Here is a 24588-nt window from a genome sequence, read left to right as displayed (position 1 = left end):
AACACACAAATAATACTGCCATAGGGGAAAATGTTTCCTTCTGTATATAAGAAAATGAAGATTCAAAATGTAATCTAAATTTATTAAAAATTCAAATTTAACTCTCATTTGTCTCTCGGGAGCTTAAAGGAAGAAACTTGAGGCTTGAGAGTTGAGTTTTCCACTCAGCCTCTCCTGGTTCTTTTAAGTGTTTGTTTGCTCCCGATATTAAATTTGGAACCAGGCGATCTGCTTGAAGAAAGTCACTGAGGGATGCTGAACACATTCCAGGTGTGGAGGAAAATCGAATCAAAAATCTCACGGGAACGTCAGACAAAAATTAGATGAGTGCGGGAAGGTGCACAATGCAAACAAAAGCACTTATCATAATAGAGTCTGACACTGTGATCCGTCCTCTTATTGAGTTTGTCAGGCAATAATTCTTGCTGGTTCAGGTCCTCTTCTGTGTCTCCTGACTGAGTCCGATATCGGCTAACTCAGGATCTGTCTCAAGGGCTGAATCAACCAATCAGGAATTGACTTTAGAAAATTGGAGAAATTGATTTATTGTTGTTTTTTTTTTCTGATGAGATGAGAGAGATGAGTTTTAACAGTAATCACTGAATACAGAGTTTATATTTGTCATTGAAGGTCATCAACAAATATTTAAAGCTAAACAGTCGTTTGAAACACTTTTCCAGCGTCTGGTGCAATGGATCTGAGGTCGTAAAAACGTAAATGTTTTCTGAAGATTTTGGGGTGATGCCGTTTGCAGGTAGGCGTACGCTCTAGCTAAGTTTGAAGAGCCTTAGTAAAAGCAGTTAAATGTCTGTGTAAAGTCAGTTTTGATGTTTTCTTTACATAAGTGACCCAAAATTGGAAAAATGATCATCTTGTCATCTTTTCATAACGTTTTTCACTTCATCACTTAACTAGAATCATAAATCTAGAGTAGATGATCCTTTTTTCCTCAGAAATGGTTGGCATATCCCGAAACATCACACATTAGGTTTGACTGGTGCAGCTCTCTTTAACTTATTTATTTTATGTGAATGCAAGTACATTAAAAAGACAGCAGCATTTTTTGCTTCTTTCCAAATGCAGCTATGTTATCTTATATGATCCAAACCACAAACTCTCAGGATCTGTCTGAGATCCTGAGATCTCAGACAGATCTCAGGATCTCAGACAAACTCTGAAATCCTGTTTTGATCTGTTTTGATCATACTGACACACAGGCTAAACGTGTTGATGAAGCAGCAAAAAGGAGCAGACTGCTTAGTCAACAGAAAGAGTAATTCAGAAGTGATTTCCTTTGGGTGACGGTGCAAGTCCATTTGGAACAAGAACATCAAGACTCTTGACCTCAATAGCTATCCGGGTGTTTTAATCCATCTACTGCAGCACATGTGAGGCACTGCCACACCTGGAAGATGCTTGATAAAAGATCCCCGACCCCTGATGCCTCTTTTATTTTAATGCACAGAGGCTTTGAATCATTTCAGGGCTTCGTCTTCATCATCTGCAGGTGGGATTAATGGCACAAAGTCTAAATGGTCATATCCCACTAAATGAAATATTTATTCGGCTGTGAAATTATAGACAATTATCACATTTTTATTGGTGTAACAGACAAACAAGAGGAGGAATTAGGAGAAATCAGGAGGAAAGCTACAGTGCTTGGGCTTTCATTTGTTCTGTTATGCTAAGGAGAACAGCTCGCTTGCCTCATGTGTCTAATGTGCACTTTGAGGAAAAGGTAATTGCAAATTTATGCTTCTGATTCGGTGATGAAACATTTTCAGTCCTGATTGCGGTTCTCTCTTTGACAACGGACAGATCCCATACAGTGGGACGAGATTAGTCACCGACTTTCATGAATGTCATGAATAAATATAAAATGTAACCTGTCGTGGAATTTGCAGTAATTGTTCAGATCACTGTATTCTTGTACAGGACATTTTTTTTAGGCAATATAAAAAGCAGAATTTGTAAAAACACACTTTACTCCAATTTAGCTGCACACGCTCTGATTTATGTATGGTTTTTATTCCTGACTGCACACTTTCCTCAGTTTGTTATTTTGTTTATTGTAGTTATTGATTCAGTATAATTATTACTGATGGGTCCAATAAATCCTCACACATCTTTAAATTAGTAACTGAATTATGGGGCAGATGTAGAAAAGATATTGTCAGAATATTTTTGACAGATTAAGAAGCTGATTTAAATCTGTAACATTCATGTACATCAGTGTTATTTGAAGGTGCCATCAAATATGTCGCAGAAGAATCCACCACAGATTAGGAGGCCACCAGTTATGCCTTAACGAGCAGCTGAGACACTAAGGCAGATTTCTGCAACTTCAGTCCTCAAGGGTTGGTTTCCTTCAACTTTTTCAACGTGTCTCTGATTCAACACATCTGAATCGAGTAAGTAGGTAATCAGCAAGACTCTACAGAGCCTGGCTGCACTGCCAGCCGTTGCAGACTCTTGATGCTGAATAAATCACAGAAAAGTCGCACTAACAAAATCCAGTGAACTGCAAACCTAAGAATACTCTGTAACTGGAAGTAATACTCAATGCTTGTATAGAGGGCCCCAGTAAATGTTATTTATTCTGCAAACAGCAGCTGTGTCTTGAGGTCAAAATTCTGTTCATGTATCTGTACACTGAGTATGACACCACCAGAATGACTCAGATTAAATGCTGCAAGCATCTAATTCATAGAGCTACTTGAGCAAATTCTGTGAAGAAAACAGCAATAACATTTAGTAATATAGAAATTTTGGATTGTGCAAAAGAATCTTTGTTGTTTGTGTATAAATTGTTTATTCCTCCTAAAGTTTATGTAGAAAATTAAAAAATCCATTTTGCTTTCTTTCTCGTTAGCTCGTGTTTGAAATTTGTGAATTACGTTCATTTGAAATTTGTCAGAATGTTGTTTGACGGTTTGAAAGTTTTACAAACAAAGCTTTTGCTCATGTTTGTTCTTTCATAAAGTTGCATAAAATATGTAAAGCAATAACTTGCAAAAAATGTACAATTATACATACAGCAATAGTTTGCTGCCCTTTTAGCACATGCTAAGATTTGAATTGCAGGAACACGTTAAGAATTAAATGATTAAGAACTCTGTTGAGAAGGAGACAATAATGTGATTAGAGCTACAACAAGCAAAAATGTTAATACAATAATAAAAAACTGTTTAAACATGAAAACTTGCAATTAATTACACCATTTGGACTGTTTTTCTGTGCATGTCTTTGCCCCAGTTGTTCAAACATGACTTATTCAGCTGCAGGTCATATGGAGACAGGATACCTGACCTGTGTGAAAAGCTCACCCTTCTGCAGCAGTCTGCACCTGTTTCTGCTGCTGTTCCTCCTCTAGTGTCCCTGATACCTGAGTCAACAGAGCTTTCAGGCATGCCACATTGAGCAGAAGAGCTATTTATGTTGAGCAAAAGATTTAGAGGCAGTCTAACTCCAAGTGCCACATTCAAGGACACGATGGCACGCCAAGCAAGATTTGACCCTCTGCTTCCCAGTTTATTCCAGGAAGTGGGATGATAAATTGATGCTGAGCTGATCTGGTTGAAAATTGTTATTTTTTTTGTATTTATTAATTTTCTGTTTGAGAATGAGACACTGGCTTGCATGCACTTGCAGCCTAATTGGCCTGTTGGTTTATTGTTTCATAAACAAGAGTGTTTTATGGCCGAATGACACTCCGTGAAAATGCAAAACGAGAAGCGAGCTTTCTGATTGCATTTTGAATTTTGACAGCACAAAAAAAAAAAAAAAAAGATTTATTGACTACCTCACAAGAGGACTTCAGAAATATCTGAACACATAGGTAGCATCAATTCCTGGAAAATTTCTTTACATAAGTTTGTTTTGTTTTCCTGCTGTGCCAGTCAAGTCTGCTGTCACTTGCAATAAGGACTGATCTACGGTGACTGGACAACATTTTTTTATCAGGACAACATTTTTTTTATCCTGTTTTTGAAATATTTTTTTTTGTGTTGGTGGGTTTATAAAGGTCACGTGGTTCTATTTTACTGGAAGGCTTGAGACAAAATAACATGTTCAAATCCATACATCTTGCACTCTGAGAGCTGAGGTTTGTGTTGTGGTGATGAGACATTGTTTGAATTTAATGTGAAGAAATACCAATAATAATAGGAAGAAATTATACTCCCCAAAAGGTCCCCTTCACTTTACACCGAGGAGAAGACACAGCATGTTTGTGTGGACGTGAACAGGTCCTTGTAAAGTGAACCCATGAGTCATTCATTATTCATCGTGATCAAGCATTGTGTGACTCTCCGTCTGCTTGGAAGGACCTTACAAATTTGGCTTGACTCCTTGAGTGTCTGCTTCTGCTGCCAAGCCTTTCTCTAAAGACCCCAGCGTCAGCCCACATGAAACAACCAATTCTCGGTTATTTGTGCACAGAATCCTATGTGGAGAAAATCAGCTGCTGTACTGCTTATCTGTTTCTGATTAAACTCAGTGCAATGGATATAGAAAAAGTTAAATATGCATGGAATATCTGGTGTGCTTGACTAAGACTTTAATAACCAGTCACAGCGAAATGTAACAAACTGTTACATCATGCAAATGTTTTTCATGCATTCTTTGGATATGAACACAAAGTGAAACATCAAATGGTAATTTAGGAAATATAAGCAGGGGTTTTATTCTGGATTAATCAGCCGGTTGCACATTTACATGTTTAGCATCAAATCATTTGCAAGCAGGAAAAAATATTCTGCAGCCTTTCTGAGTCTTGTGTAGAGAGGAACAAATGCAGTCCAAACAGTTTGCAATCTTGTGATTTACCTTCTACTTTAATTAGGGATTGACAAGACAAGCTGTCTTTAAAGATAAAGAGAAGAAATGTGACATCACTCAGTGCTTTGCACTACTGATTTTGAAATTTGTCTCTAGGCTTCTGGAGCTAGAAAAAATATGCAGAGAATTGAATTCAGTGCAAAAGTCAAGGACAAAGAAAAAAGTCTGGTTGTTAATGCATAAATCATCTGCTGGTTCTTTGGCTCTAAAATATTACAAGTATAGGCAGACCCCCCAAAGACTGCTTTATTATTTATCTAACCATTTACAATATTAGCAATCTTCTTTTTTGCACGCTTAAGAAGGAGCAAGTCAAAGTATGTCCTTAGATAATCCTGCCATATTAAATGATAATGGCTGCATTCTATTATTACTTTTTACAACTTTAAACCCATATTTTGTTTTCATATCGCAAAGCAGAAAAAGAACAAGAAAAAAAATCTATTTTTTTGCCCTAATTGTTCCTTTTTGAAGAAATTGGCTGTTTGTCCTGTTATTAAGTATACTTTTTGTTTCGTTTTTAAACAGATTTATGTTTTTATTTTTATTTTTTGCATTTGAAATGAATATAAATTCTGTATTTTTATATCCAAGCAAACTTAAAGTAAAAAAAAAAAACAAGCAAAAACAATTCACTACCTGTTTTAACACTTAGTACAAGCAGCTTTTATCAGTGGGTCTCTCCTTTGACATCCCTAAAGGTCAGAGCATATTTAGTGAGGACAGAAAGATGTTTTTAGAAGATATTTTGAAAAGTTCAACACGCGCTCTCAGAAAGCCTTTAGGAACAGAAGAGGCCCACAGCATCACAGATCCTCCGCCATACAATATTTGTTTCTGTGGCACAGCAGGAGACCAAGCCTTAGGAAAATAAGACTCCACAAAAACCACTTTATTTCCTCACATAAAACTCAAGTAAACTACAGCATGCATTGCAAGATAAGTAACAACACTGTTCCAATTGAAGTCCCAGCCGCATTTACGTTTGTGATTATGAATTTTCTTTTTTGGCATTCCTCCCAAACATCCAGGTGGGCACAGAAATGTTTAATGGTCGTTATGGAGACTCGACGACCTCAAGAAGTCACTATTTGCTCCAGTTATCAATCAATAAAATTTAGAGATTTTTAGGTTGATTCCCCTTCTCCTCCCTGTGCCAGGTGGAGAATTAAACTTGGTTTTTAGTCCCTTTTTTCATCTAATTTAAACTTTTTATTTTTAGCTCTGCTTGTAAATACCAATTAAATTGTATCCCAAATCTTCAGCATGAAACCGAATCTATAACTAAGCTAAAGCTTTAGCTTAGAATTCAATGGAAAAGACAAAAAAATTATTGAACATCTTTTGCTGATTAATTTGCTATTTCACACAATTTCCTTATAGTCATTTATTCTCTTTTGCTTCGTTTGTTCAGTCATTTCCAAAATGTTCAAAATGAATCTATGTGCAACATCATGTTTCCGTTTCACATTTATAATCAGCATCTGTTTCCCCAATTCCCCTGAAACAAAATGAAATGCGTCTCGTTAATTAATCTGCTGATTTCAGTCCTTTAATTCCTCCGCTGACTAAAATATTCAGTTTGCTCACCCAGATTTTCTTCTCTGCTTATAACCAGACGCCTGGAGCAGAGGGAGTGAATTGATGGAGACTGGCTGGTATTTGCAGTTTCACTGGTGCCAGTTCATTTGGATCAAATTAATCTTTATTAATACCTCAAAACAGGGTGTGAACTAAATTAACTGCGTCCCTGAATGCAAGAAATTCTGTGCTTGCTAATGTATCTGAACTGTATCAAAACAATAAGAAAAAAACTCACAACATATGATTGCTTAGCAGCTGCCTCTATCTCACCAGATGTTGCAATCAATACTAGAGAAACCTGGATAGAGAAACAATGTATCATATCTCATGTGTGGGTTTTTTCTGCCTGAATATGAACACATTAAAAGAGCAAAGCATCTGTTCGTCATCAGACATCACCGGATTGTTTGGTGGGAACTTTGGTGGTCAGATATTGACTGCTGCTCCACTTCAAAAACTAGAAATTATCCCATAATTCTCTTTTTACATATTGCCTCATGAGTAGCTCCACATGTTTTCGATGTTCTTACCACCTGAAGCTTCAGAAGTGGGACATGTGGCTGAAAATTCGGCCCGACACAGAGGGTTTTTTTTTTTTTTCACTCTGTGTGACTGTCATCAGAATCAGATTTGGGTGTTAAAATGTGAAAAGCAGCAGTTTGGATAAATCCGCAAAGAGCTCCAGGCTGCTATTCTTAATCTTCAAGCTCTGAAAAATACACTTTCTGTTCCCGCCACAGGGTAAAAGATGAGCAGCTCCAATTTACCACTCCCAGCAGAGCTGCTTAACATGCTAGATCTCTTAACAGTAAAATATAAAGTCAGTTTTTTTCCCCTTTTCTTTCTCTGCCTATTTCTGGCCCGAACATGGTATCCTCAAAGCAACACCTCAGGATCTCTCCGTGCTCAGTCAGGAAACAGCTCATCACAAAATATTCCACAGCATGACATGTTTAATTAAGTTTGTTAACTGGATGATGCTAAATCAGACCCTGAAATATAGTTGAGACAGTTTGCAGATTAAACAGGTTTGATAGAAGTGAACTTTCTCCGTTTTTATTTTGAAATACCCGCACAGCAGACGTTTAAAATGTTTCGTCAGCTTTAAAAGATCTTAAATATTTCATAGTAGATACTTTAGTTAATGAATATGTTTTACTAATGCCGGAGGAAAGACAGGAAAATGTTGCAGTCTCCCTTAGATTTACTCCCAGACAATAAATAACCGTACACCTTTCTAAAAATCTTGCAGTAATAATTAACCAACTTTGGTTGCAAGAACACACACGCAGCTTTTTTAATCTTCTTACCAGCCTTGGTGGCCACAGTTATGGTGACTTGCAGTGAGGCTTTTGCATCAATGGGTGCATTTGTGCCGACTGTTCTTTTAAGAATGTGTTTAGTTAAGCCACACTGGAGGTTTTTTTTGGGAATGAACAGTCAATTTAAGGTCTGAATTAGATTTAAAGAGGCAGTATTATGTTCTTTCCAGGCACATAGTGCCATTTTATAGCACAATCAAGTAACTGTTACCTTCAGTTGTTACAACAATGCTGAATATATCAAATATGACTTAAAAGAAAACTGACTTTGTAATTTAACACCGGGAAATTGGGCCTCTGTCTTTTTAAAAACTCCTACTCTTTCTGAAACTCCTCTTTCAGGAAGTCATCACAACATCACTCCTCTATTAACCCTTTAACAAAGTTTTCCCAGTGTTGTACTGAGAAGCAGCTAGTATAACGAGCTAATCAGTTATACAACCAGGTGTTTGCTAATTGCTGCTGGCTAGTCTAAAGGAGCTGGGTTGGGGCGGGCTGCTACATGAGGGGGAAGCTCGGAAACTTGGAAACGGCAGCTTCGAGGAGGAGCTTCATCCTCTGAGGAGGCGCTCGGTCCCGCCAAGCTGAATGTTTGACATGGGAAATTATGCATGAAAGAATCAAGGGAACGCTCCAGGTATGTTTTCATGAGGAAATAACGTTATCACATGACATACACCTCAAAAAGTCGATTTTACAAAATGCTGCTCCTTTAAGCAGCATTTTGCTTGTCCACTTTAGTCCACTTTACGCAGTGGACTCCATAGGGTGCTACAGACAATTTTCCTGCTGCATAACCCAAGTGTGCTTGAGCTAAATCTCATGAACTGATGACCTTATGATAACCGGCTACAGCAGAATTCATGGAGCAGAATAAATTGGTTTTGCTCCATGTAATTGGCTCCATCAATTATTTTGTTGCGAGGAAATGTGAAGCAGGCCTTTGTGTTTTTTATTTTTTTGCAGTGAGCAGTGGATCTTTCCCATGATGCCCTTTCTTGATGTTAAATCATGAACAGCGACCTAAACTGAGGCAAGTGAGGCCTGCAGTTGTTGAAGTGCTGTTTTCCTGGATGAACACTCGAGGCGCTCTTGAAGTAACTTGAATGTGGTCAATTTTTTTGCATTTACATAAGTTATTATTAAGGTAGATATCAAAACTTACTTGATGATCTGAAACATTTAGGTGTGACAAATAAAAAAAAAGAAAGAAAGAATATGTTGACAGGGGTTAATAAATTTCCACCCAAGTAGAACAACAAAGCATTTCTGCTTCGTCACTCTACTTCACAATTCTGCTTTGGCCTCTAAACAAAGTAAATCATTTCAGAACTCAGTTATAAGATGGGCTTAGTGAGTACAAATGAACTGAGAAGCCACATAGCAACACACTCCAACCATGCCACAACACCTGACTCTCCTCGTAAGGGATTTTTGTCTTTTTCTGAATTTCTTTGAACTGCTCTGTTGAAAAAAATGTGCTGAACAAATGAACTGCCTTACTTTACAATTTTTATTTTTGCCCCTCCCTTTTTTGTTACAACCGTCTTCAGTTATTTAACAGTAGTTTCTTCTTTTAGTACCAATAATTATTGTGTTTTATCTGGTGAAATAACAAATTTAATTATCCTAACCTAACATTCCAGCTTTTGTTTGGTGTGTGTATCTGCAGCTGAACTATCCCGTCCTCATTTTGGCCATTTTCATCTGCAGCATCGGGGGGACATTTCAGTATGGATTCAATATTTCTGTGATGACTTCCCCCTCTCAAGTAAGTAGAATAATTTTAGCCAATGAGGGAATTCGGTCTTTTTAACCAGATATGTTGGATTTGGAGCACCAGACAATTTATGAATGAATACCTGTGTGTTTTCCTGTTGCAGTTCATAAAAGAGCTGGTGAACAAAAGCTGTGTGGAAAGATTCGACCGAATCTTAATGGACTGGGAGGTGTCTCTCATCTGGTCCTTCACAGTGTCTGTTTTCTGCATCGGAGGGTTGCTGGGATCGCTGATCGCAAGTTCTATCAGTTCAAGATTTGGCAGGTTGGGACACAACTACAGCTTCAGTCAGCGTTTTGATTCAATGCTGCTGAGTGTAACTAGACACCCCATGTTTGTCTCCTCCCCAGAAAGCGCTGCCTTCTATTAAATAATTTTTGGGCTATATTAGGAGCCATATTGATGATCTTGAGCCGAACAGCCAATTCCTTTGAGATGATAATGGTGGGAAGATTTCTCTATGGCATCAATGCAGGTAATCCCCCCAAACCCTTCCACATTATATGCCCATTTATCCTGTTTTACAAGCAGTTTGAGTGTTGCAACTGGTTTGTGTTCAGGGATTGGTCTCTCGGCTCAAGCGATGTATCTCACCGAATCTGCTCCTAAGAATCTGAGAGCGATGGTGGGCGTCACCATTGCGACCGCTTTGGCCATCGGGAAGTTCTGTGGTCAGCTGTTGGGGATCAGGTGAGCTGAACTGGGTCAAATGAACAATCCAATATGGATCTATGGTCATGTATTAGTCTATTTTAATGACACTGGGCTTCATAGAAACACAATAGTGTGAAAAGTCCTGTATTTCCAGGAGCTATCTGGTTCTGTCGTATTTTTTTAAGTCTTTCTGTCAACTTTAGACCTCAATGTTGGTACTAAAGACTTGTTTTTATGTGTTACCAAATTTACTTTTTCTTGTGATATGACGTTTTCCCTTATATAAAATAATTGTCATTGTGATTATGGTGGGTTTTTATTTTTGTTTACGTAAAAAACATGACTTAATAGTTAGAAAATGATGTAGATTTGTTCCCTGTGGCCCTCGCAGCTCTTTATCTCATCTGTTCTCTCTTACCTGAGCAGACACTATGCTTGTCATTTGCGTTTGTAGTTAGATCATTTTAGCGTTTTCTCATTAGGGCATCTCCATCTTGACTCTTTCCTTTATGTTGAGTTTAGTTCCTTCTTGTGTCCACTTCGTTGTCTGCTGGATTCAGTTGTCGGTCTTGTTGTTATGTAATTCCCTTCGTTGTTTCTGTAACTCCTCCTGAGTTCCTGTCTGCACTTTGATCCAGCATGGTACGTACGCTGATATGTTCAGGTACAAGAACTGGATGGAAACTGAATGAATAAGCAGCCTTAAATAAAAATCCATTTTTTTCTTGTGGCTAAGTCTTGAAAAAATATTTTTGTCACATAATCTTGACAAAATTTGATGCTTCAATTAATCAGATATTTCTCTCAGGCAGAATGGATCAGTGTTTACATCTAACATATTTAATTAACATCAGTACATAAAACTAAAGTTGGGTTAGTTAACTTCTGGCCCAATTCAACCCTCATTCTCCCGACAGAATGCTTTCTTATTTAACTGGACTTGTTAATGATTTGTGTGTTTGATGTCCTGACTGTTGCTTCATCTCAAAGTGACTTTTTCCCTTACACAGAGAGCTGCTTGGCACAGAGAAGAGCTGGCCCTGGCTGCTTGGTTTCAATGGCTTCACTGCATTGTTCCAGCTCTGCACTCTGCCTCTCCTGCCAGAGTCTCCCAGGTTCCTGCTGCTGGAAAGAGGAGACCTACAGGCCTCTGAGAAAGGTTTGATATGTGGTTTTCCTGCCCTAAACTAATGGAAAGTGTTCCATAATACACTTTCCTTCATTTTGTCACTATTTGCAAGCAGCTGCACCTGAATGCACCATTTTCTCATTCTCACTTAGCTTTTAGGAAACTATGGGGCAAAAAAGATCACAGCAAGGAAGTTGTGGAGATGCTGGAGGAGAAAGCAGCTCTGCAGAGCATCCGGAGCTGCTCGGTTCTGGAGCTATTTCAGAACCGAACAGTTCGCTGGCAGCTCCTCAGCATTGTTATCGTCTTCACCTCGCTGCAGCTCTGTGGCATTAATGCTGTGAGTTACACTCACAAATGCAAATAGCCTTGATTTACTCTGCATACAGAGAGCCTTTTTATTGTGAGCAGAATTGATGATCTGTGTTTGTATGAATTTCCAAAGCATGGAATTGCTCACTGCACAATTACAACCAAATAAAAAGGGCCCAAGTAGAGATGCACCAATTAGATTTTATGATTTTAGATTTTCTGTCGCTAGTTTTTGAAATTCTGACCTGAGGATTTTTAAATAAAATGATAAATTTTTATAAAATTTTAACTGACTTAACAGTTATCCGTCTAGTCATCAGTGAAAATCTACAGTGATGTCGTAGAGCAGAGGTATCTGTAGATAAAAACTACTTAAAATGAACTGTATAAGTAATTTCTCTCAGTGCATCCCTGCAAATATGTTGTTCTAAATTAAACCTCATATGTTCAACTGTTTCTCTTCAGGTGTATTTTTACTCTTTTGATGTATTTCGAGCTGCAGGGATCCAAGAACACAGGTTAGCGTACGCTGCCTTGGGGACAGGCCTCTGTGAATTAACCACCTCTATAGCCTGTGTAAGTCCTCCTTCACTGATTTCCACTTATTAACACTGTTCTGTTCAGTAACTTTAGGTAAAACATCCTGACAGCTTATGTTTAATATCGTAAGTTTATTTTCCTTTTTATCACATCTAAATGTTGTGTTTCAGTTTAAGCTGTTCTGAATATGTTTGTGTGTGTTGATAGCGCCTCCATGTGGTCAGTGAGAGCTGAACATTTGCACTAAAATGTTAAATCTGTATTCAATTTGCAGTCAATGATAATTGAGAGCATGGGCAAAAAGGACCTGATGTTCAGAGGCTACATAGGAATGGCTGCATCACTGGGCCTCCTCTCTGTCACTGTTTACTTTCAGGTGAGTTTATAACCCCCCCGCCCCCAGATATATCTAATGTATATTTATTCACAATTTGTTCCCTCTGTCTGATATGACTCCAGGAAAAGGGATAAAATATTCTCTTGTTCTCTGCAGAAAACTGTCTGGTGGCTGCCGTACTGCAGCATGGTTCTCGTTTTCGTCTTCATTTTCTTCTTTTCCAGCGGACCAGGTGTGTTTGCTTCACAATGCTCCATTACATTTTGCTCATTTCTAAATTAAAAGCTATGCATAACACCTTCTACTACTCTGTTTTTTTGTTTGTTTTTTTATCCTAAGCTGCAACGACGATTCCTCTTCCAGGGGAGATTTTAACTCAGTCGTTTAAATCAGCTGGATACACAGTCGGATGCACAGTGAACTGGACCTGCCTGTTTGTTCTGGGGTCACTTTTCCCCATCTTGGTGGTGAGTGCCTCAGCATCAAAATGTCCATATCCTCAGCTACAGTTCAGATGTGTTAGCTTGTAAATTAATTTGCAATTTCAAATGTTTCCAGGAGCACCTTGGCAATTTTTGCTTCCTCATATTCCTGGCTGTTTGCCTCGTCTGCGGGTTTCATGTGAGGTTCAACATGCCGGAGACCAAAGATCGAACAGCGCTGGAGATATCTGCTGAGTTTGACAGGATGCATGCCAAAGATAAAACCTCACAGAAGAAAAACTCTTCTAAAATCTGTGAAATCAAAGCACAAGAGACCAAATTATGATGCAGTGTTTGGGCAAAGCTTACAGCTACTTCACAATAAAGACTAAGATTGAGGAAGCGTGAAGGTGTTACATTCCTTGGGAATTTGGCTTTTGATTTTGTTTGTAAGTGATAATTTTGCTTTGCGTGAGTCATTTACGTTTTACATTTACGTCATGAAGCCAAGGGGTAAATTCAAACTGCAAGACTCTATTCAACCAAAGATATTGATTCCAACCTATCTGTGATGGTCTCCTCCTCCGAAGCACCGCTCCCTTGATAAGGTCCAGCTGTTCATCTGCTTCCGCTCGTTGGCTGAGCTTCAACCTTCCTCCACCCCTCCTCCGCCTTCAGCTCATGGTTTCTTCAATGTCCGACATCCTCTCCACCTCCAGGGCCAGAGGGGGTGAAGAAGACATCTCTAATCTTCATACACAGCGGCTCATTCTCTTTGACAGCGTTTCCTCTTGGGTCTAAGCACCAAAGACTTTCATTTGTCAATTAAACCACTCTCTCTCTCTCTCTCTCTCTCTCTCTCTCTCTCTGCCTGAGTTTTTCCAGGTTGAATTGCCATGCTGCGTTCGTTTTGCTGTGTTAATTATTGTTGTTAAGGTTTCACTTACTATATATGTTCATTCCTTTGGATTTAGTTTTTCCAGTTTATTTTTAGGATTATAAAAAGCCTTCACCTCTTTGGATGTTTTACTCTTTAATTGCTTTCGCTAAATATTCGTGATCAACAAAATGTAGCTGTTTAATGTCAAAGTGAAAACTGATCCCCATAAAATGACAACAGATAAGTAAAAATATGCAAAATAAACTAAGTGATTGCATGAATATTCACTGCCTTCAGTATTTAGTAGATGCATCTTTGGTTTCTATCAGGTTTGTACATCTGGACACATCGATTTTTCTTCATTCTTCCTTGTTACAGCTCTCTCAGGTGGAGTGGGGATCAGCTGTGAATGCCTCTTTTCAAGTTCCTGTACAGCAGAGTAGAAGCTGAAAAAGCTTCTGTGTTTGTCTCTGTTAGAGTCACTTTTTCCACACTAGCTCTAAAAAAATTAAGGCTAGTCAGCTGATTGATTACTAGTGGCAAACAGCAATCAAACAAGAAATTTTGGACAATTTCGTGGTCCAAACTTTGTGGGTCCAGTCTGGTGATGCCTCCTTGTTTTTGTAACCTGACTTTGAACCAGAGGTGACAAGGTTGGTGTGGAAGAAACTCAAATATCTTTAAAGAGTCATGAGTTTGACTTTGTGGAGCACCGTGGGGGTGAATATGAGTAGAGACTGTGAGCCAAGGCTTATTGTCCAACATCAGTGTCTGACCTCACAAATGTCCAGTGGAAAGAATGATCATACTTCTTAAACATACTTCTTATCCTTTATCTGTAACAGGATTTCTATTATTTTTAAACACAATAGATTTAGAATCACCCAGTTTTATTTGAGTTAATTCTTCTAGCAAACAGAGTAAGTTGAGATGCCATCTTATTTTTATTAAAAAGAGCATTTCTTCTGACAACCCTTCCAAAATGTTACGTTGTACTTGTTATATCTCACATATCATGACTGTGATTATTCAACATGTTGCCTTCGGCCTGTAAAGCCTGAGCTGTAGCTACTGAGCTTTATTTTATTGTCTGACTGCAGGGATGGCCACTGGTGATTGGCAGCTATCTGAAACAATTCCTACTAGTGAAGAATGATGGACATCAAATGAAAAAGGCCTTCCAACCCTTCTTGTATTGATGTGCAGCAATTATTGCTTCTCTAAGGTCATTCATGACATCTGACTCCTTCAGTGGAGATGGTCAGTTTAGCTGATTTTAATTACCCTCATTTCCTCATAATTTCAAGACCCATAGGAAGGGTGTAATTACATTTAGCAATGACTCCAAATGCATTATTCTGTTTCCTCTTTCTCTGTGGCAATAAATAATCTATATCTTTCAGTTAGTATTATGTTAGGCAATCAATGGAGCCATAGTGAGCTCTACATTTAAGATTTATTAATTAATTTATGTTATTCTTATATTATTCTTCAGGAAAATAGAGCTCACAACAATCTGAAAGTGACAAGTCCCAACATTTTCAGGCCATTGGTGGCGAATAAAGAGCTTTGTTCCTTTCTTCAGGCTAAGTTTACACAAACAATCCTCTGGAGAATGAAGGAATGGTTTTGTAATGCTATTTCTTTAATGAAATAGAGTCCACTCTGTTAATACAATCTAGAGTATAATCTGAAAAAAAATATGTGAAATAAGACTTCAATGAAGAAATAAAAATAAAGACAAACAATAATAAAAAAAGATGCTGAACAAGTTTCGGCACATCTCTGAGCCATTTTTCACATCAGATGTTAAAAGTTTTAAGCCCAGTCAATCTGGAGTGCATTAAATTAGAAGGGACTGAAAATAAGTGCACACCACACTTTTTACATGTTTGAAAAAAGATTTTTGTTGATCCCACGAAGGGACGAAGTTTGTGATTTTATCTTGTGTGTAAAAACCAAACGGATCACAAATCAAAATGTCTTAAACATTTTTGCTTTGATGGAACAAGTTGAACTTCGGGTGACGGGGGGTCTGTCGACAATCATCGGGGGAAACTCCCACCAACCTACGCATGCACGCGCTGCCCCGGTACATGTGCGAGCCGCTGATAACGCAATCTAAGCCCTCAGAGCTGAAAGCGCCACAGGGGCGAGATGCAGGATGGGTTTGGAAAACACAAGCGCAAAGTCAACAGCGCACGTCAACAACAAACACACGCCCACCCAATTTTTGGGGGGCAACTTTGACCATTTAAAGCCCACCGAGGTGACTGAGGGCTGACCGCAGGCTTCCTCCGAGGGACACGATGGATAAACTTCCCTGCGGGCCTCTTGTGGAGCAAATGGCCAACAGAGACTTTGAAAAAAAGTGAGTTCTGCTTCTGATACATTGAAACAACACAACCATACCTCCGCTACGAACTTATAATGAGATTATTATTATTATTATTATTATTATTATTATTATTATTATTATTATTATTATTTTGTTTCGCGCAAAAAGAGGTTCTGTAACTATCGATTTTTTTAAAGCATTTTGATTAATCTTTGGCTTGTTTGCGTGAAACGTACACTCTAAGACCAGGCGATTGAGTCAACAGATAGGCAGAGAAAACTCCCGCAACTAAAGCAAAGTCCTCTCAGCCTGTTCAAATTTGCCCTCATCATCTTAGAAGAAACCCAGAAAGCAGGTAAACGATTTACAGCAGCCGTGCAGATCACGTTTGAATTGGGAGGGAATTGTTGAGAGGAGGCTTCACACGAAGCCATTACACAAATTATACTTTTGCTGCACTGGAGAGTGTAAAATTAGACAAACAGTTGGCTTGCAAAATGCTAACAGAGCTCGTCATCCTGAACATAACAACACCACTGAGAAGCATATAGTAGTGGCAGCATCATTTGTAAAGCATGCGGTTTCTCTCTCTCTCTCTCTCTCTCTCTCTCTCTCTTAGCAGGGGTTAAGAAAATGAAACTAGCTAAATACGGGATAATCCTGAAACTAATCTTGTTAAGAGACTGCAACAGATTTGAGAGTGAGTTGCAGATTCACTTTCCAGCAGCAGAACGGCCCAAACCAAAACACCAGAACTGTGACGCAGGCGTTTGGATCAAAAACTGCAAAGAACGTTTTGACTTTTAAGACCTAGAAATCTGGCTGCTTAATACAAAAAATAGGATGCCCAAGGGGGAGGCAGGTATATTGTGTTACACTTTTCTTTGCTTCATTTTTTCACCACGTTTATTGTGTTCACTTGCAGGGTGTTTGTTAACAGGAGTCTGACTCTGGAAAACATTAAGTGCTATGGCTTTGACATGGACTACACACTGGCAAGTAAGTGAAGGAATAAGGCAAAAAAAATCATAGAATTACAGACTCACTGACAGAATGCCAGTCATCTATCTGCTTCTCTGTTTGTAGTGTATAAATCTCCTGACTATGAGAGCATGGGCTTTGAGCTATTGAGAGACAGAATGGTGTCGATTGGATACCCTCATGAGATTCTTCGATATACGTACGACCCAAGCTTCCCCACTCGGTCAGTCTCCGCTTCTAAAGCTTCATCTATTCATTCAAAGCAAAAGTCAATTATCTGTTTGTCTAACTCGCTTTCTTTCCCCTTTCTTCTTGTCTCCCGACAGCGGGATAGTCCTTGACAAAACATTAGGGAACCTGCTGAAGGTGGATTCAAACGGCAACATCTTAGTTTGCAGTCATGGTTTCCGCTTCCTTAGAGAGTAAGGTCAAAGTCAAGTTGAATAGCAATGCTGACTGTTGTTTTGCTTCTTTACATCAGAAAACATGTAGATCACAGTGGACTGCTGTAGATTCTCATTCATCCAGGACACTTCAGTCATAAATGCTTTACGAGAAGGGAACAGAAAAATATTGGATTAAAACTAATTTAATTTAATACATCAATCAATCAATCAATCAATCAACTGTTTTCCCATTAATAAGCTAGCAAACCAACCAAGCACTTAATTAATTAACCATCAATGTAACCAGTTAATCAATCATTTGGTCAGTGGATTACCAAATCAGTCAACAAATTAACCAACCAAACGTACCGACTAATCAGCTACTCAATCAAAAATACAGGCAAATAAACTACTTATCTCCCCTTTTTAACCATCTAAGCAGCCAACCAGCTATTCAGCTACCTAAATAAATAATTTAACAATTTAGTCACCAGCTAATTAGTTTACTATACTAACTAACCAACAATACAGACACTTAGTCAATAAAGCAAAAAATAAAAAATAAAATAAAAAAATAACTAAATAACCCACCAATCTATCTAACCACCAAATTCACATTAGCACTTTTTATTCACATGTAATGAAAACTCAAAGTTTTTAGAAAATGCAGTTTATAATAACCAAACCAGACAAGGCAACTGCAAATTAAATTTAATTAAATGTAATTGCTACTTAGTTTTTGGATCTAAGTAACAACTCGTGTTTTCTGGTTTGGTTCACAGGGAAGACGTCGAGTACTACTATCGAAACAAGTTCATCCAAAGAGATGACACTGACAGGTTTTACATGCTTAACACCCTCTTCAATCTGTCAGGTATGAAATGAATTCATTTCTGTGTGATTTCACAATGTCTGAAATCCAAATAAAACATACAATTACATGTAAATATAGATGTGTGACGTTATGAAACAACTAATTTTCTTTCATTTTGTTTTTTCAGAGACTTATCTTTATGCATGTCTGGTGGATTTCTTTACTCGATGCACCAGATACTCAAAGTGAGTGAACATGCTTATCAGTTTCTTAACGCACCTTTCATTTATGTTGCAAACCAACCGCTTCGGATGTTATCAACCCAAGGGAAGGCCGTTATTTGTGGTTATCAGCCCCATTGAATTGCTCCAGGCGGTCCCTCCTGGGAGCCTCAGTAGATTATCTACCATTCGCATCAGCTTATCGGAGATAGAAGTTTTTCTTTTTAATTTATTTTTTTTTAGCTTTTTTAGAAAATTTTTATTTACAATTTATGTACCAGTTTGAGTAGGATATCAAGAATTTACTACAAGATGTATCAGTCACAAGACTTTAATTTAAAAATGGCTCAGTAAAGTGTAACCCAAAGGGTTTTTTGTTGTTACATTTGGCATTTATTTGCAGTAAATCATTGATATCATACTAAAAAATAGAAGGTATATTGTAAATAAAGCTTTTAAGTCAAGCTAATAACAACAACAAAAACAGAAATCAAAAATCAATGAAGCTGATAACCACTAATAACGGCCGTTCTGTGGGTTAACAACATCCAAAGCGGCAAACTCTGAGATATTTTACTTTAAAATCTTTTTTTTTACCTTTTATTCTCCTAGCCTCCGGAAAGGTTTCCAGCATGGAGACTTGTTCATGTCCTACAGAAGCATGTTCCAGGATGTTCGAGATGCAATGGATTTTATTCATGACACAGTAAGCCATTCAAACAATGCATTTTTTTATATTTGGATTTTATGCTAAATAATAAAGCCCACACTTGCTGCTCTATAGGGAACCCTTAAAGAACAGACGATCAAGAATTTGGAGAAGTACGTCGTCAAAGATGTGAGTACACTGATCTCATCTGAATGCGTTTTAGTTCTGAATGGTTGAAATGCTGAAAAGACAAATGCTTCCACCACAGCCAAACATCCCTGTGCTCCTGACTCGAATTAAAGAGGTGGCAAAGATTTTCTTGGCTACCAATAGTGACTACAACTACACAGAGGTGAGCATATGAGGACTGTAGATGATCTTTGAGAGTTCACACGAGTTTAACATGATTGTTGTATGTCCCCTCTTGCTTTAGGCAATCATGAAGTACCTGCTGGAAAGTACCCCAAAGGTAAGGCTATGATACCTTTTTTGATTTGTTAATTTTCTTGAAAAGAATAGAATATTTATTCTATTTTTTTTTGCAGTCTGGAAGCCCTAAAAAGCCGTGGCGTGCTTTCTTTGACCTTGTCGTCGTCGATACCAGGAAGCCTCTGTTCTTTGCAGATGGGACTGTGCTGAGACAAGTGGACACGGTATGAAAACTGTCTCCTGGCAGGGGTTTGATGAACTAATTGCATTAGTAATAGTGTGTTATTTTATGTTGGACACGCAGGACACAGGAAAGCTGCGCATTGGGACTTACACTGGAGACCTGCAGCACGGTACAGTTTACTCTGGAGGTGAGGAACAAATCATTGTGAGAAATCAGTTTTACTGACCCTTTGTTAACACACTAGTTGGCTGGATGAATGTTTAAAGCCTTCGTCAAAAAACCTCCAGAAACTATTCTCTATTTTTACATTATTACAAGTCGTTGTTTCCTGTTTTGCCTAAATAATCACCTTATTCATTCAGTCAGTGCCTCATTTAATTTTTCTAATGCAAACTGGTCAGGTTTTCGTCTATTATGTCATTCTGCATCTCATTCTGCTGTTGTTACAAACCCTACAGATCAAGGTGATGACATTAATACATTACATTTGATCATGTTTGAAAGGTTGTAAGTTGATTACATCATTAGTTCACTTCTCATGTGGAAAACTTTTGTTTATCTTATAAAAGACTCCACGTTATCACATTAAATAGGTTATCAACTTCATTTGTGTTTGACTGTGTTACTAGTTATAAATGAGAATAAATAATTAAATTTGGACTTTACATATGAGTTTATTTGTAAAGTAAAATACCTCAGTGACATGTTGACATTTAAATAAACATGTATTTCATGTAACAATGTATTTATTTCTGTATTTATAGACTATGCTGTTATGTTCCGTGTTAACGTTTTTGTTTGCGTTGACACGTCTCAGAGCCTTTCAGAGATACAAACTTGCTAAGCTGCTCAGACGGTCAATGGTCAGTAGGGGGCAGAATATAGCTAAATGGAAAGTCTACCGGATTTACGGTTTCTTAATTAGAAGTGTTAATTCTTATGTTTGTTTTTTGTTTTTTTTGTTTTTTTGTTTTTGTTTTTTAACATTTTGTGTATTCAAATTGAGAGTAATTACCAATTATTTGAGCTGTAATAGTCCAATGAAATATGCTTATTGAAATATTGGCAGCTAAAAAAGCTAGTAGACTGAGTGGTGCACAAACATGTCTCATTTGACACAAAAATAGAAAAAAAGACTCAGAGTCACAAGGAGAAACAAGACCACAAAGTCATTGGTGCTAAAGATGCCAGGAACTCATGCAGTTTTGAACATTGCCACTCTTGCAAGCCTAATTCATATTTTCTTCTCTCTGTGCAGGATCGTCAGACATCGTCTCTGATCTGCTGGATGTCAGTGGCAAGGACATCCTCTATATTGGAGATCACATTTTTGGAGACATCCTCAAATCAAAGAAACGTCAAGGCTGGAAGACCTTTCTTGTCGTGCCGGAGTTAACCAAGGAGCTGCAAGTGTGGGAGGAAAGAAGAAGTGAGCAGCTCATCTTTATTTACTATTGTGTTGTCACATTTTTGTTGATTTCATTCTTTTTTCTTTTCTTTGATTTTCAGATCTTTTTGAGGAGCTGAAACATCTTGACTTCTTCTTGGCTGAACTGTACAGGTAAGTCTGTGTCTGTATTTGACCAAAATAACCAGTACTTGATCAAACGATAATAAGCAAAAGTGAATAGCTGCTATCGGACAAACTGTTAACAATTACTGGAAGATTATTGAACAAGGTTTTTCTTTTTTTATATGCCACTTGCAGCTTGTTAGCCTGAACATGTGCGAGCATATTGAATGAAATTCAGCAGAAAGAAATCTTATGGATTCACATTTTCTGCAGTTTTTTTGTTTGGCCCCTTTAACATTTAATTTGGTTTTACTTAAAGTTTTTGATTCTTTTTACGCTTTTATGTTCAACACTTGCAGTTTTTAAAGGCCTTTGTAAAAAGGTTGGCTTGGATTTTTTCTCCACCTACTCAAGGTTACAGGATAATGTGAGAATACTGTTGTTTTACTTGGAAGACAAACACATTTTCCTCATAAAAGCTCCTAAATGCAGTGGTAAACGTGGAGCCTAGTTGAGACTAGTTTTTCTCTATATTACTACTGTTGTGAGCAGTTTTTATCGTTTACTTAAGACAAAAAAAAAAAAAAAAAAAAAAAAATAGTCCCTGAACAACATAAAGTTTGTTTTTCTATTTACAAAAAAAAAAAAAAAACATTTGTCATGCGTGAGGCTCTCGCATTATCGGCGTGATGGGCGGTGTTTAGCTTTGGCCACCAGGGGGAGCTGATGCACAGCTAACAATGTTGGTGCAGCTTGGTGATGGAGAACAAACGTCAAATTTTCCGTTTTTACTTTATGATTACAACCAAATTAATTCAATTAAATTAGCTTGTTTGTTTTGATCTTGTTGCTTCGGTATAAAAATGCTTCTTTTGTTCTGATTGAAGGCACTTAGACAGCGGCAGCATAGACTGTCCTGACATCAGCAACATTCAGACAAGAATAAAGGTAAGGTCATCAAATGGGCTTTTAACTGAATTAGTTTTTATGCGTTTTCTTTTTGTTGTTGCTGCTAAGTGAATTTAGCCCTTTTATATATTCATTAAGCACCACCAAAACAGTTTGTTTGTTAATCAGTCCTACTTTCACATGAAAGGGCTGACAGAGAAAATTAATGTGAGGCAGACGAAAATATTATTAAACAATCTGAGTCTTTCTTTAGGATCACTTAGTCTCAATATTTTTAAAATTATATTTATTGCCCTTTTGCATGAGCACAATAAGATAAAACTGCTTAACAAGAAGCTTTACATAATAAAGCAAAAATAAAAGACTCACTTTTCTACCAATAACAAAAATTAAACATCCTTTAATATTTCACAAACAGGGAATAAGTGCAGAAACTCAAAGATTGTTATAATGTTTTTTTCTGGCAGAACTTTTCAAAACTGCACCTGTTGGCAATCTAATTTACTTAGAAAAAGAGACAATACCAAACTTTGAATATCTCACAGAGCACATTTAAATCCATCATTCATGTTTGAACTAATTATGGGACAACAGAAAAGCTGCTAAGACATTCTATTAATCGAAAATGGTGCTTTAAGCATGTAGGGTGTTAATTAGAGAAGCAGCAAAGAGACCGACGGTAACTCTGGACGAAATACGCAGGTCCGTAGCGCAGGTGGGAGAATCTGTCGACAAGTCAAATATTAGTCATGTTTCCCCTAAAAAGATCCAGAAAGTATGTGAAAGAAGATGCTGTAGTCTTAAAAGGCCAAAACTGAACCGAGTGGAGGAGTGCTAACATTGTATGAAGTATGGTGGTGGCAGTAACATCCTGTGGAGGGTGTGTTGATCAGACTTGAAAGGATGTAGGTTAATTTGATTAACTCCTGGAGGAAAAAAAAAACTAATGAAGGGTGAGCATCAACCCTCAGCGTTCACCCAGCTGTACAGTTAAAGGATTTACATCCAACCATCTACATGTGTTGGAATGGTTCTGACCCAAATCTAATTAAAAAATGTGTAGAAATACTCTTCTACACCTCTCATAAATGTATTTGTAAATAAATATTTGAAAATCATTTTTCATCTACTTTAGAAATATGTACTATCATGTGTTGAGCCTCTACATAAAATCCCAAAGAAAAAGCTCATAGCAGATTAATGCTTTTGCAAGGCATCATGTATGTTCTCTCGAGCTTTTATTGTTGCACATTGTGTGCTCCCAGGTCCTGACCCACAGGATGGACATGTCCTACGGCCAGATGGGCAGCCTCCTGCGCAGCGGCTACACACAGACACTGTTTGCCAGTCAGCTGATTCGCTATGCAGATCTGTACTCCTCCACCTGCATTAACCTGCTGCACTACCCCTTCAATTACCTCTTCATGGCTCCCCCTGTACTGGTCTGTGTTCCTTCCTCCTTTTTTGAAATAATATCAAGCTTGTGTGAGCGTTTTAGTTGCCTGCTAAAAGCTTGTCATTGGGGCTGATTCTTTTTCAGATGCCCCATGAGGCAGTTTCCCAAAGCTCTGCGGACATTCCTTCAACAGAGCAGAATGTGAACAACCACAAAGACGCAACAAACTGCAGCTAAGGTTTGCATTTTTTTAAGGATTTGAAATCAGATATAAATATGTGCTTCATTTTCTGTCACAATTGAATGAGTCTTTTTCTTGTTGTTGCCCCACAGATGCGTTTCTTCACGAAGCAGAACATAGTGGAGGTTCCTGTCCGCATTTACACGCTGATGGACGGTTTGTCACATCTGTCACCTAGTGCGCCATCTGCTGGATAAATAATGCTTTGTGATTAAAAAAAGTTTACACTGAAATGTTAGAGATTGCTGTGCTGAACTGGTGACACGCCCAGGGTTTACCATCCCCCGCCCCTCCACTCACCCAGTGACCGCTGGAGATAAACACCCTTCAAGGAAAAGTGGGAATAGATAATGGATGAATGGATGTTAAGGGTAGTTATTGTAAATGTGAGTCTTTAACATGTAAACGGTGCAGAATGCGCTTTAAATATAAGATTTGTGTAATGGTTTTCAAAAATATATATAATTTTTAATTTATTATTTACTGTTTCTGCTACTTCTGCTGAATTAAGTCAATAAATCACTGCTATTAATCCTGTTGACTATTCTTTAATATGCATTAACTCCACATATTTGTGGAAATGATACGTGCTGACGCTCAAAACATTTAAGATTTTTAATACAAAAACTGTTGAGTCTGTTGTTTTTTTTCCTGAGTTCAAGTTGTTCACAATAGCCTTATTTTGTAGAACCACTTATATTGATTGTTGCAGAGTAAAACAAAGAAAC

At 37.9% G+C, this 24588-nt stretch overlaps 2 protein-coding genes across 3 annotated transcripts; both read left to right on the top strand.

The window, feature by feature from the left end:
* The first annotated feature begins 9134 nt into the window (after nucleotides 1-9134).
* slc2a11l (solute carrier family 2 member 11, like) lies at nucleotides 9135-14050 on the top strand. Its single transcript, XM_007567085.2, has 12 exons — nucleotides 9135-9168; nucleotides 9418-9516; nucleotides 9629-9789; nucleotides 9876-10000; nucleotides 10086-10215; nucleotides 11190-11338; nucleotides 11461-11648; nucleotides 12086-12196; nucleotides 12435-12536; nucleotides 12654-12729; nucleotides 12837-12964; nucleotides 13056-14050. Exons 1-12 carry the CDS (start codon nucleotides 9145-9147, stop codon nucleotides 13263-13265), a joined length of 1503 nt encoding a protein of 500 aa, XP_007567147.1. The 5' UTR covers nucleotides 9135-9144; the 3' UTR covers nucleotides 13266-14050.
* Nucleotides 14051-15971: 1921 nt separating this feature from the next.
* On the top strand, nucleotides 15972-24392 carry nt5c2l1 (5'-nucleotidase, cytosolic II, like 1). 2 transcript variants are annotated; one of them, XM_007567073.2, is made up of 18 exons: nucleotides 15973-16170; nucleotides 17063-17136; nucleotides 17224-17341; nucleotides 17445-17540; nucleotides 18287-18378; nucleotides 18506-18563; nucleotides 19152-19245; nucleotides 19324-19377; nucleotides 19457-19540; nucleotides 19622-19657; nucleotides 19734-19841; nucleotides 19922-19988; nucleotides 21060-21230; nucleotides 21311-21362; nucleotides 22202-22262; nucleotides 23489-23665; nucleotides 23764-23857; nucleotides 23953-24392. In XM_007567073.2, exons 1-17 carry the CDS (start codon nucleotides 16109-16111, stop codon nucleotides 23854-23856), a joined length of 1497 nt encoding a protein of 498 aa, XP_007567135.1. In that variant the 5' UTR covers nucleotides 15973-16108; the 3' UTR covers nucleotide 23857; nucleotides 23953-24392. The 2 variants fall into 2 exon arrangements, with proteins under 2 accessions (XP_016534842.1, XP_007567135.1); XM_016679356.1 differs by lacking the exon at nucleotides 23489-23665 and having other exon boundaries at nucleotides 15972-16170.
* The last annotated feature ends 196 nt before the right edge of the window (nucleotides 24393-24588 follow it).

This window comes from Poecilia formosa, unplaced genomic scaffold (genome assembly GCF_000485575.1).
Source record: "Poecilia formosa unplaced genomic scaffold, Poecilia_formosa-5.1.2 Scaffold6, whole genome shotgun sequence".
NCBI classification, from domain to species: domain Eukaryota; kingdom Metazoa; phylum Chordata; class Actinopteri; order Cyprinodontiformes; family Poeciliidae; genus Poecilia; species Poecilia formosa.
Note: the sequence above shows the minus strand (reverse complement) of the source record. Positions and strands in the feature narration are given on the sequence as shown.